The sequence below is a fragment of the Panthera leo genome, chromosome D4, assembly GCF_018350215.1.
Source record: "Panthera leo isolate Ple1 chromosome D4, P.leo_Ple1_pat1.1, whole genome shotgun sequence".
NCBI classification, from domain to species: domain Eukaryota; kingdom Metazoa; phylum Chordata; class Mammalia; order Carnivora; family Felidae; genus Panthera; species Panthera leo.
The window spans coordinates 84,904,682-84,919,356 of record NC_056691.1 but is presented as its reverse complement, the minus strand read 5'-3'; the positions used below and the strand labels follow the sequence as shown (position 1 = coordinate 84,919,356).

Here is a 14,675-nt window from a genome sequence, read left to right as displayed (position 1 = left end):
GGTTTTGCTCTGCAGAGTTCTACTTGGGGAGAGGAGTCTGTGACCTGGGCAACCGGACTGAGGGTAGACGAGCCAGGTAAAGGAAGACAGACAAGTAAGTGCGAGGCACCAACGCCTGGTCCTGCCGGCCCGAGCGTGGCCAGCCCCAAGCGGGGAGGCAGGAAAGTCAGGAGAGGACCACCCTTGACGCTTAGCTCTAGGAGACTAGCTGGGGCCACTCACCATGGCTGTAGATCCATACTTAATCCCAAGTAAGATGATCCCGAGCCCAGCTGAGGGGTTTCAGGGTCTCTCTGTGAAATCCTAGAGGAGGCACTTGCCGAGCGGAACACCTCCAGGAGGCGAGAGTTCCCCAAGCGCCCCGTGTGCCTGCCCGCACACGCTGTTCATTAACTTCGGTGACACAGCCATCACGGTGGGTGTATAAAAGCACATCCAATTAGCCAGGCCTACATGAATATTTGCACTCTTAAATCTTTTGCATTTCGAAAGGGTTAAAGCTTATTATTAGCATATAATTTATAGTCCTTTCTCCCAGGAAAGGAATAATGCACAGTAAATGCCACATTCATTTTAATAATACATGTTACAGTCTGTGCCCAACATCTGCACAAAGGTAAAGGAGGCAGATTTTTTTGACATGTCCCACTCTGCCATCTAAACACAGGCTTTTTGTTTCTTAAGTGACGGAAGGTTTAATCAAGAAAGCAGGCAATTCATCAATCGAAACAAGGCAGCGTGCGTGCGCGTGACAGCACACACATGGTTGTGTACAGAGCAAACCTGGCCACCTGTCAACTGCACCTTTTACATCAGGATATACAAATACACTATGCGATCAATTCCCCATCCGCTCCCATTCATTTCTTCTTTTTCTTATTATATTTTTCTTTGTGCTCGATTTTGTTGTCAGTCAGGGCAAGAATAGATGGATAGACAAGGGACGCATGGCTGTTAGGGGTGATGATAAAAATTTATTTGCCTTTAAAATGACTTATTTCCTCCTTGATTTGAGCACCCTTATTATAAATATTTCTTTCGCTTCATTCAGGAATCTCCCCCGTCCGCTATTATCTATGGCTGTGTCGAACGGAGGCTTCTCTCCTGGGTCCTGGCCACCCTCCCCTCCACGTTCTCCCCCATCCTGCCCCCACCTTCTCCAACCAGTCCTTGGTGGTTCTGAAAATCCTCGGCGGAGGATGAAGGAAAGCGGGGGTCTGAATACAAGGCCACATAAGGCACACGAGTACGTCCATGACGGACAAAGGCCATGGGGGACGTTTGCAAACGCAGAGGTTGCCTGGCGTTCTTAGGTGGGGGCTTCCCCTGGAAGACAGTGGTGTTCCCTCAATTGTGGTTACTGGTAACATCGTCCCTCAACCCACGCACGGCTGACACGCACCCAAACACAGGGGAAGAGGAGAACCAGGGGCATGCACACGGCAGATGCGGACACAAATCCTGCAGAATACCAGCAACGCTGGGCGCGAAGCAGTTGTTGGTTAGAACGTCTCACACAGAAACAAAATCAAACCGTCTTTCTCGAGCACCCCTATTGTTTTGGTCTCTTAGCTTCATTGTCCAACCCGACCATACTTTATGGTCGTTAAAGGATTAGGTTTACGTTCAATTTTCCAGGTGAGATTTTTTTTTTTTTTTCCCTAAAAGACAGAAATAATGTAATCACTGCAAATGAAAGGAAAAATGTGGGTCTAATTGTTTGGTATGGGGCAGAGGAGTTTTTAAATGATCACACTGTAAAACATACAGTTTTTTTTTTTTTTTTGGAAGAAGATGAGCTGGTAGCAGAAATTTTATCCAATTGGATGAAATATATAAATCATAAATTTCATAATGCTGATAATTAAATGTCCATCTTCCAATTTAAATGAGGACTAGATTAAAACTGCATGGAGAAGGCTGATGTTCAGAAATCATTAATTATTTTTAATTGCTCTGTGCTTTCCTGGTCTGATGTCAGAGTTACACAGCTCATACACGGTTCTGTTTCAGATGAAATCCTTCTCCTCTCTGTGCAAGTCTTGTGAGTCAAGGCGAGGAGTCGATGGACTCAGATTGTCCGTGCTCACAGGCTTCCTGGCCCAACATCTTGAAAGGGGGCTGGATTTTAAGAGGGCACAGCTGTAGAGGGCAATAGCAGGGCTTTTCCAGCCATCAGAAAGCACTCTGGAAAAAATGAGAAGACCCAAGAACACTAAAGGTGGGGGGAGACTCCCCCCCCCCCCCCCACCCTGCCCATCTGCTGGGACAGTTCCAGGTTATAGCTTTTGTCCGGGTGCAAGTGGGGACCCCTTCTACTCTCAAAAGTGATGGTGTGGGCAATCAATTCTGTGGTCAGCCCCATGCTGATGGACAAATGAAGAGATCAGCAAGGCCAACTGCCTACGTACCAAAGGGAAGAGAAGCCGGGCCCCTCGGCTCCCCATGCGGTGAGGCTTCCGGGTATTTCTGCACTGTGGCTCATCCGGAATTCATGGACTGTTTGAGATTTTGGTCTTTCTTGCATGCCAGTTCCTATATGCATTTGCATAGTTTTACTATTTTACACTACTATGTCAATTTTTTTTTTTTCCCCGAAAGGGAGACAAAGGAGTTCTTTGGGGAAAAATCTGCACTTGGAGGTCTAAATCAGTTGATAACAACAAAACAAAAGGGTAGCGCAGCGTGGTTCCCCATGCCTATTGCCTCCTGTTCGTTAAGCCAAACTGCCCTAAGTCCGATAGCAGACATTCCTTGGCTAGAAAAAGTGATCGCGGGCATGTCGTGGCAGAGCCGCTCGGTATGGGAGCCTATGGCCCAGGTGCGCTGTCCAGGGTGGACGGGAGGTCAGGGAGCTCCTCATTCCTGACACTCCCCACGGCTCCAGTCCCTAAGGCACAAGAACATTTTGAAAACGTCTCCTTCAACCACCAAGCATGTTAGGGGTTCAAACACGAGCAGATCCCCCAGTACACAGGCCTCCAGGCTGGCCTTCTCAAACTCCCTGGACAGGGGCTGTTCTGCCGTCCACAGACAGCATCGTATAGGGCCCGCTTTATGAGGAAGAATTCCGTAAAAGGAATAGTTAGGCTCTTCCCAAGCAACCAGCTTATTTTTATTCTTATCCATACAGAGCTTGTCCTGATTTAGAGCCAAACCCAGAATCCCCTTTGTGAAAAACCTCGCCCACAGCCGCACCCCCTCTTTTCCAATCTATATTTTTGTTCACGCTTCCGTTTTCACTTCCACCTTGATTTGGTTACGTGTTATTTTTGGAGCTGCCTTCTATCTGTCTGGAACAGGTGGAATATAAATGAATCAGACATCTAGACATCTAAAACAGCTCCAAGGGGGAAAAGGAAGGGTCGGAGGCTATTGTCCGGGACTAAAACAGAAGACTTCCCAGGAGAGAGAAGATATTCCGAAAAAGAAAACCAGCATCGAGAGACAGAACGAGGACACTCAGGAGCAGGGATGCGGGATGGAATCTAGAAAAATCAATGTGGCCCCGAGGAGAGCCCTCTCTGGAGGGAAGGTCTTAGAGGCACCTAACTGAGGGGAACACACAGGTTAGAACGTCGCCAGGAGAGCACGAGCCCACGAGCTGCCATTCGTCAAATGTAAGAATTAAACAAAAGTGGTTTGCCAGCTCTCACATACACGGATAGTCAAGTGGGCCACACCAGGCACCCACCATTTCATTTCTAGCTCCTCTTTCCAGGAAAATCATCCTCAAGCCCTAATGAATAGAGGGACATGGTGATGTGGGGAGATGGCCCAAGCTGCCAGGCTCTCATGCTCAGTCTGCCTCTGTACCACCAGTGGAACAGGCCAGATGCTGTCAGCCTTGCAGTCAGCGGTCTTTGGGAGATATCGGCGGACAGGAGATTCCAGGGACTGGGCAATAGAAAAAACCCACATATTCTCAAAAGGGGACCCTAAGAAGATAATTGACCTGTGGCCTGCGAGCGATCTCCAGTAGAATTTAGAAGCCCGTTCTGAGTCAGGAGGCTTGTGAGCTCTCAGAAAGGACAAGGCACTTACGGGGGCCAGTGGGGCCAAGAGCATGCCAAATGAACTCCGGGCCTAAGCTTTTTATTATAAAAGCAACACTTGCCAACATAGAAAATTGAGACACTACAAAGAAGGAAAAAAGAAAAAAAGAGCAGGCAAGGCTGGTGAAAACCCCTGGAAACACCCTGGCAGGTACCTTCCCAGACCTTTCCAGACTTCACATATTTTTTTTTTTTTTTAATGCAATCACATTGCACACTCCGGTTGCCACTTACTATCCATGCACACTTTTTTATCCACATCATTTTTTCATGCCTGACAAGGCCATTGTAAGAACGTTTCATAACTTAACCCTTTGCTTTTGTTTTGGATATTTACGAGCTCCATCCCCCAACCCCTTTGCCTGAGTGTTATCATTTTTAAGAAGCGGCGTGGCTCATCCCTGTGGATGAGTCTCTTCGTACACCGCTAAGTATTTCTCTGAAGTTCTTACTGGCAGAAGCGGGAGGATCAAAGGTGTGCTTTGTGGCCGCGTGAGGAGCGTACAGGGTGTCTGAGCAGGGGGACAGGAGCCTCTCAGGATTTCAGCACTGAGTCAGCAGAAGCCCCTCATCCCACTTCCGTGGGCAAGACAGAACTATTGGCGGAACAGTTGGCACGTGTTGGCTGATGGATTGCATCTGGACCCCCAAACGGCTGAATGAACATGAACATGAACATGTGGAAAGACAGGGCCCAGCTGAACAAGGGAGGGCCCCACAGAGACAGAACGGGCTGGCCGGAGGTAGTGGGCACAGATGCCAGAGGCATTCGAACGGCCAATCGGGATGATCGCCTGCCCCAGGGGTCAGAGAGAGGATTCCCGAGCAGGGCAGATACCAGGCTAAAGGCTCTCCTTCCTCCCTCCCATAAACAGTTCACGAACACGTCCGTGTGCTCAGGCCAGGGCTCCGTACTCTCTCCTCCCCTTCCTCTAGCAGCTCAGAGCACCGTCTCTTCCCCTGCAGGCCTGACACACGCGAACCGTCTCAGTGGAAGGTACAGGAAAGAGGACAGATTAACAGGTGTGCCTTTGAGAAAAGGTGTAAGAGTAAATATTACTTTAGTAACGACGCATACGAGTTACAAGTGGGCGGCTCGCTTTTCTGATTACTTAGTTTGGAAACCTCCTTTGGAAGGGCCTACAAACGAAGGGAGCCATGACTGAATGTTTTCAGGAAGGAACCAGAGTGCACCAGGGGTGTGTGCCAAAGGCCTGGCCCCTGGAGTCTGTGGTGAACGTGCACCAGAGAGCCGGTCCAGAACAGGATGATCCATTCATTTGGTTACCAGCAGAGCTCCGATCACCATGCATTGGGCATGCTTTGCCTTGAGTGTCTTTAGAATAAACCATTGAAACCTTAACTTTGCGATACCAAACTGAGATGTGCCACTCAGCGCCAGATCCTGTTCATACGGAGCGGGGGGTGTGGGGGTGGGGGTGGTCTCTGTTCCCTTCTACCAGAACGGCTCGCAGGCAGGCAGCTGGTGGGTGGGCGGGCAGGCTTCCCAGCTGCACCACGGTTGCCCAGTGCTGAGCTTGCAGGCCTTATGGAGGCAGCGGGCCCTGCGGACTCTTCCTGGCAGCATTACAACAAAGCCATCCCGGACCCGGGTGGAGCGATTTGGTGCCCGCAGCCGCCGAGGAGACCGGGGCTGCCCACGGCCCTGCCGTAGCCTCGACGGTAGACGTTTGGAAGATAAAACCCAACAGACTGCCACTTACATAAATGTAACAGGAAGTTTCTGAATGGCTTCCCCTGTGTCTTGAGGCCGTTACCTCGGTATTGCTAAACTAACAACACCTCATCAAAGCCGCGGGGCGAGGAAGCAGTGGTCCAGAGGCAGACAGGAACATTCCTGCCAAACCAGGGGAGATTTCACTCTGTGGGCCCTTTTCTGCAGAAATGTCAACAGCTGGGAAAGCCATCAGAGAACCCAGGTAAGGTGGGGGGAGCTGAACACCGTGGCTGGAAAAAGATTTGCAAGCTGGAGGGAAAAAGTCATCTGCTTTGATTGAGCTTTCCTCATGCGCATTCGGAACGGGGTCGCCCTGCTGGATTTCACAGACCTGTTTTGCACCACCATGCCACGAAGCATCTGGGGAAATATTCAGCTTTTCTACAAAATAGGTCATCTTTCCACACTCGTTACGCTCCTTGTCGACTTTGCTGAAATGGCCACAGCACAAAAGAAATCCTCTCTGGAGGTGCTTTTCTGAGACAACGTGCTCCCTCTACCCTTTGGGGCGACCAGGGCTTTCAGAACATCCCTGGCCTTCCCTTTCCCCACCCAGAAATCGAACAACGGGCTTTTGCTTCTACTTCCAAACCTATTAGGGAGTGATCATAACAAGAGAAACTGATACTGACATGAATTATACCATTGTTCTATTTCATCTATTTAGTAACCCCAAGTTGCAATTTTTAGAAAAAAGATTACCTTTTAAATAACGGATTCATTATGGTACATGAATGAATGCCATGTTCCCGTGTTCAAAACGTCACTCACCATTAAGGGTGTGCGCTGGTAAGTGGCACCGATTTGCTACTTCCCCTGATACACAAACGCCCCTGACTGGAGGCCGAGGATAATCGGAGGTGAGCCTGCGGGTTTCCTCCGCTCTTAGCGGGTCACCTGTGCTGCCAGGCACCTAATGAATCTCCACTCTGTAATAAGGGTTGCAGGAGTCCCCCTCCCCGGGTGAAGGTGAAAAGGGAGACTCACGCCGCTGACGTTCCTGCCAAAGTAACACCAGCAATTTCAAGGCCGGGTTCAGAAATCGCAGACCCCCACGATGGTGGTTGGGAGGGGAGACCGCCGGTGTCCCTTCGGGCCACAAATCTGGCTTTGGGAAACGAGAGGTGCGGACAGACCTGGATGTGGGCTGGTGAGCAGACCGGGCCTGGGCTCTGTGCTGCTCCCAAGACCCCAGGGGCAATCTGCCCTGGCCCTGGCAGGTGACTAATACAGGGACTATTCTCAGGAAGCCTCCCTTCAAGCTTGTGAAATCCACACATTGTTTTTCATCGTTAGTCTCAAAACACACGGAGTATCTGGCCCTCCTCTAAGTGCTGAGGCGACACAAAGGAAGGAAAGGGCTGATCTCTGCAGGGAACAGGCCCCTTGCAGGGTGAACGAGAGAGGGAAGACAGATGCCATTCGAAGCCAGGAGACACGCAGAGGGAGGTGGTGCCCGGGACACAGACACGGTAGCTGGCCAGTAGCGGAGGCCCCACGTACCTGATATGGCATACAGATTGGAGTGCTGGTACTCATAGTCAGCCCGAGTGCTGTTCCTGCCTCGGAAGGTAGCAGGGAGCGTTAGAGAGATGTGCCTAAGAAAGAGACGGAGGAGAAAGGAGGTTACAGGGCACGCAGAGCACTCCCCAAGGCCCAGAAAGCCCCCGCACCACCAACGGCCCGCAGCAGCACAGAGCGTGAGGTGGGGGCGCCCTGGTGAGCAGGCCCCCCAACGGCTCGAATTCCCCCAAGGAATTCCGAAGTTTCCAGGCATCAGAAGTGACCTTTTTTTCTAATTCCTAAAAGAACATCCAAGTGGAGGAAAGGGTTTCCCAAGCCTCATGGCATGTCCAACCCCAGGTGCTTGAAGGAGGTGGGCAACTTAGTCTCGACCTCTGCCCACGGGGCAAGATATACCAGCAGGAGCAAATACTTAGGCTCTGGACAGGCGTCTCGGTTTGTTCTGCCATCTTGGCTCATTATCCACCCAGTGGCTTTCACACCTGTCCCATGGAGCCACTGAGGATAACCGTGCAGGAAGCACTTTGTGAACAAAGGTGTTGAGCATTATTATTACCATGTGAGTCCAGGAAAACTAACAACCACTGAGAATCAGAATGGCATGCTCTTCTGAACGGCTATGCCTGCATGTTCCCCCCTCTGGCAGAAGCACACAGTAGGTGCTTAGGAAAGCACCTTTGATTGATTCAACACTGTCTTTTATGGCACAGGTGTTGGCCATTAAAGCTCACAGTGCGCACAGAGCAGAAGCGAGTATTCAATCAAAGTAGATAAGCCATTTAGTGTGGTCATCAGCTGCCTTTAGCAAATGCAAAAAAGATGAAAACGATAGGAAATATATTTCAAACCCAACAGGTCTGCATAGAAAAAACAAACAAACAAACAAACAAACAAACAAACAATAAAGCCTCTTCCTGGTATGACTGGGAGGTGGCCTGAAATAGCTCAGGAGCCAGAGTTTTGGCCACACTCAGTCATTCCCGAAAGGGAAAAGACGGAGGAAGGGAACGTTTATTACATCAAGCAAGCTTTACGTTGTACATGTTGCCTTTTTCACACAACAAACGTGTGACCTCCAGGAATGACTCTTGTACACCCAGGCTCCTAGGAGGGAAGGTTCTCTAGGCAAGACCTGTTTCCGCAGAGCCAGGAGCGAGCAGAAGCCTCTTGGCTACAAGATGAGCACCTAAGGCTGTAGAGGCATTCGGTTTGCTGGGCTGCAGGGTTAAGCATGGAGGCAAACACCTATGTCACGGAACAGCCTGGCTGAACCAAGACGGGAGGGCGGGGGGAGGAGGAGGGCTTTGCTGAGCACAGGCTGCACTTAGCAGTGTAGGGCCACCAGCAGGCAGAAGCACAGGGAGACCCTGACGTGTGTGTGTAGTCAATCTGAATGTCTGCTCATTACTGATGCTAACTAAGGATGCAGAGGGGAGCTCCCTGAAGGAGCTCCTAGGCTACAGGGTGTTGAGGTACAGAAGCAAGCCACTGTGGAACAGGACACGCGCCCGCGTGCTGAGTGAGCACAAGAGTTCCAACAAAGGGGATGGGCTTCTAGTGGCCCCTTCTCAGAGGAGGACGTGGGTCTCGACACAGTACAAGGGACTCAGTGGAGAGTCAGGGAAAGCCAACACTGGCACAGGGTCAGGGAACACGTGGAAACGGCGCTGGAAAGGACACTGAATGCGTTACTGCAAGGTTTCTATCCCCTAGGATGAAGGTTCCCGATTCTGTTCCGCCCGTCACAGCACAAATGAAGGCATTAGAGCCACCTGGGAGCTTGATAACACTACAGAGTCACAGCCACGCCCCTGGGGAGTCGGGTTCAGCGGGCCTGGGGTGCGGCCAGAAATCTATTTTTAACAAGCTCCAGCAGTGACTCTGAAGGCTGGCCAGGTTTGGGACCCTGAGACGATGAAGAGCAGCTGCAGAAGGGTTTTACACAGTTGATCGGCGCCTCTGACCACAGCACTTAGTCAATGAAGCTGAGCAAACAGAAGAATGAATTATTGACTGTGGTTGTGGTTGAGCGGAGCAGAAATGATGACAGGTGAGCCTGCAGAGGGTGCTCGCCGTGTGCCAGGCCTCGGGGTGTGCAGATCTCACGCACTCTCTCCTGGCTCCTCGTGCTGCCCCTGGGAGGCGAGTGCAGGGCCCGGTGCAGGATGGGAGGCCCCGGTTCAAACACTGGAAATTTCAAGATGGAGACAGCAGAGCACTGTGCCAAGCGTGGGGCCCTTCGAGGCTGGGCCCCGGTGCACCGGTCCCGGCGGCACATCCACGAAGCTGGCTGAGGCAGACACTGATATTGCACCAGTGAGGGGATTTCCAGAAGCCAGGGAAGGACTACACTGCAGGGCTGCCATTCCTTAAGATTTCCAAGCCTTGAAAGCACTTGCAAGAGCTACATGCAAGCAAACTAAGGACATCACACATCTGTGCAGTGCGGTGGCTACTCTAGGGCCTGGAGGCCTTCAAGGAAGGCTCGTGGAGGAGGTGGGTGTTAGCGGGACTTCAGGAGACCGGCAGACCTGGACGGTGGCAAAGAAGTCAACAAGCAGCCAGAAGAGAAGACAGGGCCAGCACAGCCGTTCAGTGGTTAGAGACGGGCCAAGGGGTCTGGAGCGAGAACACACAGATGGGGCCCGGGGCAGGGGTGCAGGACAGGCAGGGCACCTGTGTGGGCAGAGGTCACCCTAGAGCAGGCAGGGAGGGGACATGAAAATGCCCACCACGTTACAGGAACGCTTGCTTACAAATGTGATTGCACATGGAAAGCAGGAAGTGCTGTGTTGGGGGCGGGGGGGGGGGGCAGGGAATGGAGGACAGACAGGCAGAAGGGCAAAACTAGCCTCCTAACTGGCAGGAGGCCGGAGTGGTCAGAGCCTGAAGGCCGGGAGAGGGTGTGGGACCAGGCTGAAGACGGCTACGGGGCCACAGCACAGCAGGGCCCTGCATAAGCTCAGACTTTATCCAGGAGGACTTTGAAGCAGAGATGTGACAAGATCCAATTTGCAATTTTAAAAGAATGCCCGCCTGTGGGAAAGTGAGGAAATAAAGCGGAGACGCCACGGTACGGGACGGAGCAGCAAATTACAACGGAGATTATCACGCAATTGCAATTATTCAGCACTTACTGTGTGTAGACCCTTAACAATTCCTGCCAAAGGGTCCTGCTGCAGCCCTCTAAATGAATGGTTTGGGGGCACTTCTAGAATACAAAGGACTTAAACATGAAGGATGTGCTAGAGAAATCAGGTGTGGGGCTCCTCAGCTGCCCCACTCAACGTGGACTCCCTGGTCTGAACCTTCCTGCTTCCCTGGGGCATCAGGCTGTGCCCGGCTGATAGGCTCTGCAGCCCTCCCTCCCTTGGCCAGCCTCCCTTCCTTGCAGATGGTCCTTTCTGGCTCCTCCTTCAACTTTTTAAAAAGTTGCCATTTGTAAGGGTTCTGGTTTAGCACGCGCCCCATTCTGCACGATTTCCCTGGGCAACCTAACCTGCATCCATACCCTGACTCAAGCTGCCCTCACACACCAGCCTGCCTTTCCCAATTCTGTCTCCTGTCACTCACTTTTCCCTCTACCAGGAAGAGGGAAAGTCCTGTAAACCTCTGAATATGCCATGTTTTTTTTTTTCATGCTTTAGTCTGACTCTTTATCCATGCTGCTCTCCTTCCTAGAATCTCCATTTTTTCCTTACCTACCCTCCAAACTCCTATCCATCCCTCAAGACCCCACCTAATCATATCTTCTTTGTTAGAACCTTCCCTGGGCTTGTTCCGGGATCACAGAGGTCCCCCCCACCCCCACCCCGCCGCTGTCTCCAGTTCTCACAATATACTTGAAGCATCTGATACGAGTCTGCCTTCCTAACATGACTGTGACCTCAAGAGCGGGGCCAAAGCTCATCAGTTTTGTACTCCATTTTCTAGGACGATTTCTGACCTAGGGTAGACAACTGTTGAACATATGTTGACCACATTAAGTGCTCAGCCTACTCCATTAAAACCTTTGGATCTTTTTGACATAAATGGCTATAGCATCTATTATTTTGTTTCTGTGCATGTGTGTTTGCCAATTAGACTCAAGCAGTCTCCTCTGAGACCATGCATCCCACTCCTCTGTGCTCTGAGGAAAACAGGCATGATGGAAGAAGAGATCAGTACTCGTGGTGGTCGGGAATCTATGGGAGGTGGAGGGCGGGGGGAGGATAGAGAAGAGGTTTCTGATCTCCTACTCTAGACAATGTATGGTTTTCACAGTCCATGTGAAATTAAAAGAGCATTCAAGTTGCAGACCCAGCTGTGCCTCTTACAGAGTCATTGCTCCATAGCAACGTGTTGAACTGAAATGAAGTTACCCAAAACTCCAGCTACAGTTGTTCCTGCAAGAGTATGATGCAGCATTCAGAGGGCAGGAAGAGAGGCCCCGGACCAGAGACAGCTTTGGGGAGAAGAGTTCCCTATGCTGCAAATAGAGGCCCTTCGCTTCTGTTGTTTGGCCACAGGAAGGAGGGGACGTGGGAACAAACAGGAGGTTGAAAAGGCTCAGCAAGGCCTCCCTTAATGAGGATGGACAGTTGGGGCCGAGGGGACAGATAACCTGTGGTTAAAGAGGAAGAAAAAGTCACCTGCTGAAGGAGAAGTGGCCCAGGGGCGCTGCGGTGTCAGATTAGCCTGAAAATGACAGACGACAGGAACCAGGGAGGCTCTGCATTCAGCGGCGTCTCAGAGCAAAAGGAAATTCTACGTCCCCCGGGGTCAGGGGGGACCCCACGCCAGGCACTGGGCTGAGTTTCTTTACATATACCCCTCGCCTAATCTTCCCAGCAACCTTTTCAGATAAGAATAGTTAACTCTATTCAATAGAACAGGGGACTGGGGCTTTTGAGGTAAAGCTGACAAACAGAAAGCTGGGAATTAATGAAAAGGTTAGTTTATGTGTCCTCCGGAGATTATTACCGTTACCCGAAAATTGCCCTGATGTATCGTCTTGACTACCGGCTACACAGAGTGAGGACTGCACGGTCCATCCCTAGGCCCCTCTTGAAAGTGAGGTCAAGGACGCAACATCTCTGCCACTTGCTAGCCTGAGGACCCTGGAAGGCCACAGTCCCTCTAATACCACCTCACAAAGGGAAAAACAACAGCGTGGGACAACCCACGGCCCAACCACAAACCCAGGGAGGCAGAGCGGTGGCGGTGGTGAACGGTATTGGCCCTGCAGTCAGCCTGACGCGGGTTCAAACCCCAGCACCGCCCTAGGCGCTGGGTGCCCTTCAGTGAGGGTATGTTGCCTGCTGGTGCACACCTCGCTACGAGGCAGAGCAGACAGTCAGTGTCGGTGACAATTTCACATACAGATCCTATTCTGATTCTTCCTGCTCCTGCCATTGTTTTAGAGTCCTGTTCATGAGGGCCTCAGCCCAGGACCATTACAGAACCCACTGGTGTCCTCTCTCTGCGGGAGAATGAAATCCCACTGCCCCACCATTGGGACGTCCTGCCAGCTCCAGCCCATCCCTCCTCTCTGAACTTGTCCTGTTCACGGTCCCTGCACTCACCTCCTCCAACCAGCAACCTGAACTCTCATTCCTGCCTCAGGGCCTCTGTACTTGCTGTTCCCTCTGCCTTAAACACACTTCCCCCAGCTCTCCAGAAGCTGGCTTCTCCCCCGCGCAGGCCACCCCCTAGATGTCTGCTGGGGCACCTCTCCTCCAGCCGCTTGCTCCTATGACACCCCACTTTCTTCTCTGCAGACCCCTCCCACTCTGCAGGACTGTCCGATTCACTTCCAAATCACCAGAACATGATCTCCACTACACTTTCTCTTTCCACCAAAGCCCTAGTGCCTAGAACAGTGCCCTGCACACAGTGGGTGCTTAAAAATATGAGAGCCTTGTAAGATTACCTAATGCCTGAACGAAAGGGTGAATCTGATTCTGACCTGTACTTAGAGACAGTGTGGGGAGACTTACGGGAAAACTTCCCATTTGTCTCTTTCTCATCCCCAGGACAGGGTTGGTTAAGTGTTTGGAAAATGCAACTATTTCTGCTTCATGAATATTTTTACATAAACATAAACACATTCATCGCGGCATTGCTTAAAATGCAAAAAAATGGAATAAAATATCAAATAATAGGGCACTGGTTAAAAAATTATGGTACAACTGTCTGACCAAATAATTTTACAGCCATTTAAAACATTTTAGAAGACTGTAACAGCCAGAGCCCGTGCCTGTTACTATAGCATCTGGTGGGAAGATACAAAGGCCTAATTTTCACACTTGAAGTTGTGATTGGTTAACTCAATACCTTGGCTTCTTTCCCATAACCTCATGGTCTAAAGAGATTAAGGGAACGCACCATTCATGATGCTGGATGTTGCTGGCAGAGGAAAGAAGGAAGCAGCCAGGTGCTTCAGCAGACCGTGGACACTAGATGCTCTTCTGAAGCACCCAATCCAGAGGGGTTAGAAGAACGAGTACTCCATGGCATCCAACAAAACTGAAAAGTGTAAGACAGTGATGGCTGCTGGTGCCCCCAAAGACACCAAGTTCAGTGAAGTCACTTCAAGGGGCCCCAAAGTCATTGATTACTCTGTGAGCAGAGCAATGTGTTTTAGATTTTAAGAGTGTTCATAAAGATCACTAGCAGGCCAGAAAGACACCAAGACTCAGGAAACCCGCTCTACCTAGGGGGGCACCTAGAGATGAAGACCTTCTAGAACCATCCCTAGTAGGCCTCGGACCACTGGAACAAGGGATCGACCATCAGAGGCCAACAATCTCTGCCACTTGACTCAAATGATGGCTCACTATTCCCAAATCTGTTTGGTAACTGGGGAATTCCAACTAGAAGAGCCCCTAAATCCTAGGGGAGCTTTATCTAATGTTCCTCCCCATTCCCTACCGGGGAACAGCCTGGAGGAGACAGGCACGCCCTGCTGAGTGATCACCTCTCTCCGCAGGAGGGGCTGGCGGTTCTGTAACAAATAGGTCAGCATCACACATGCTGCTGACAAGGGCTCTGGCTAAATAGATGCTGAGGGAAATTTCATTTTTTTTCCCCCAAGTCAGTTTTAGGCACCTTATTCAATTAACATGGCCACTAAGCTGCAGACAGCTCCATATAAAAGCCCCTCAGTTATAGAATACATTTTATTATGTGACAATAGTTGCCAGCACGATTTATTTCCTTTGATGGGATTCTGCTTTTTCCTTGTTAATTTAAATCTGTATTTTCTAGTGCTGATTCCAGGTCTGTGTGAATTTTTAAAATGTTACCATTAATCTTCTGGACCCAGTGGCCACATATAATGAAGATGGCTCTGCCCAGGCGGCCGTGATGCCTGCTGT

At 50.7% G+C, this 14,675-nt stretch overlaps 1 protein-coding gene across 11 annotated transcripts in view; it reads right to left on the bottom strand.

Moving 5' to 3' along the window:
* MVB12B (multivesicular body subunit 12B) overlaps positions 1 to 14,675 on the bottom strand; it is a 196,799-nt gene that overhangs the window by 74,184 nt on the left and 107,940 nt on the right. For 9 of the 11 annotated variants that reach the window (XR_006196141.1, XM_042914051.1, XM_042914045.1 and 6 more), the window contains exon 7: positions 7,297 to 7,391. Coding sequence is in view for 10 of the 11 variants with exons in the window: in XM_042914051.1 (XP_042769985.1) it covers positions 7,297 to 7,391 (95 nt within the window). In the remaining variant the exon portion in view is untranslated. Of the gene's footprint in view, positions 1 to 1,154; positions 2,188 to 5,529; positions 6,902 to 7,296; positions 7,392 to 14,675 lie in introns of those variants that run through there. The other 2 variants (XM_042914054.1, XM_042914048.1) reach the window with 2 other exon arrangements.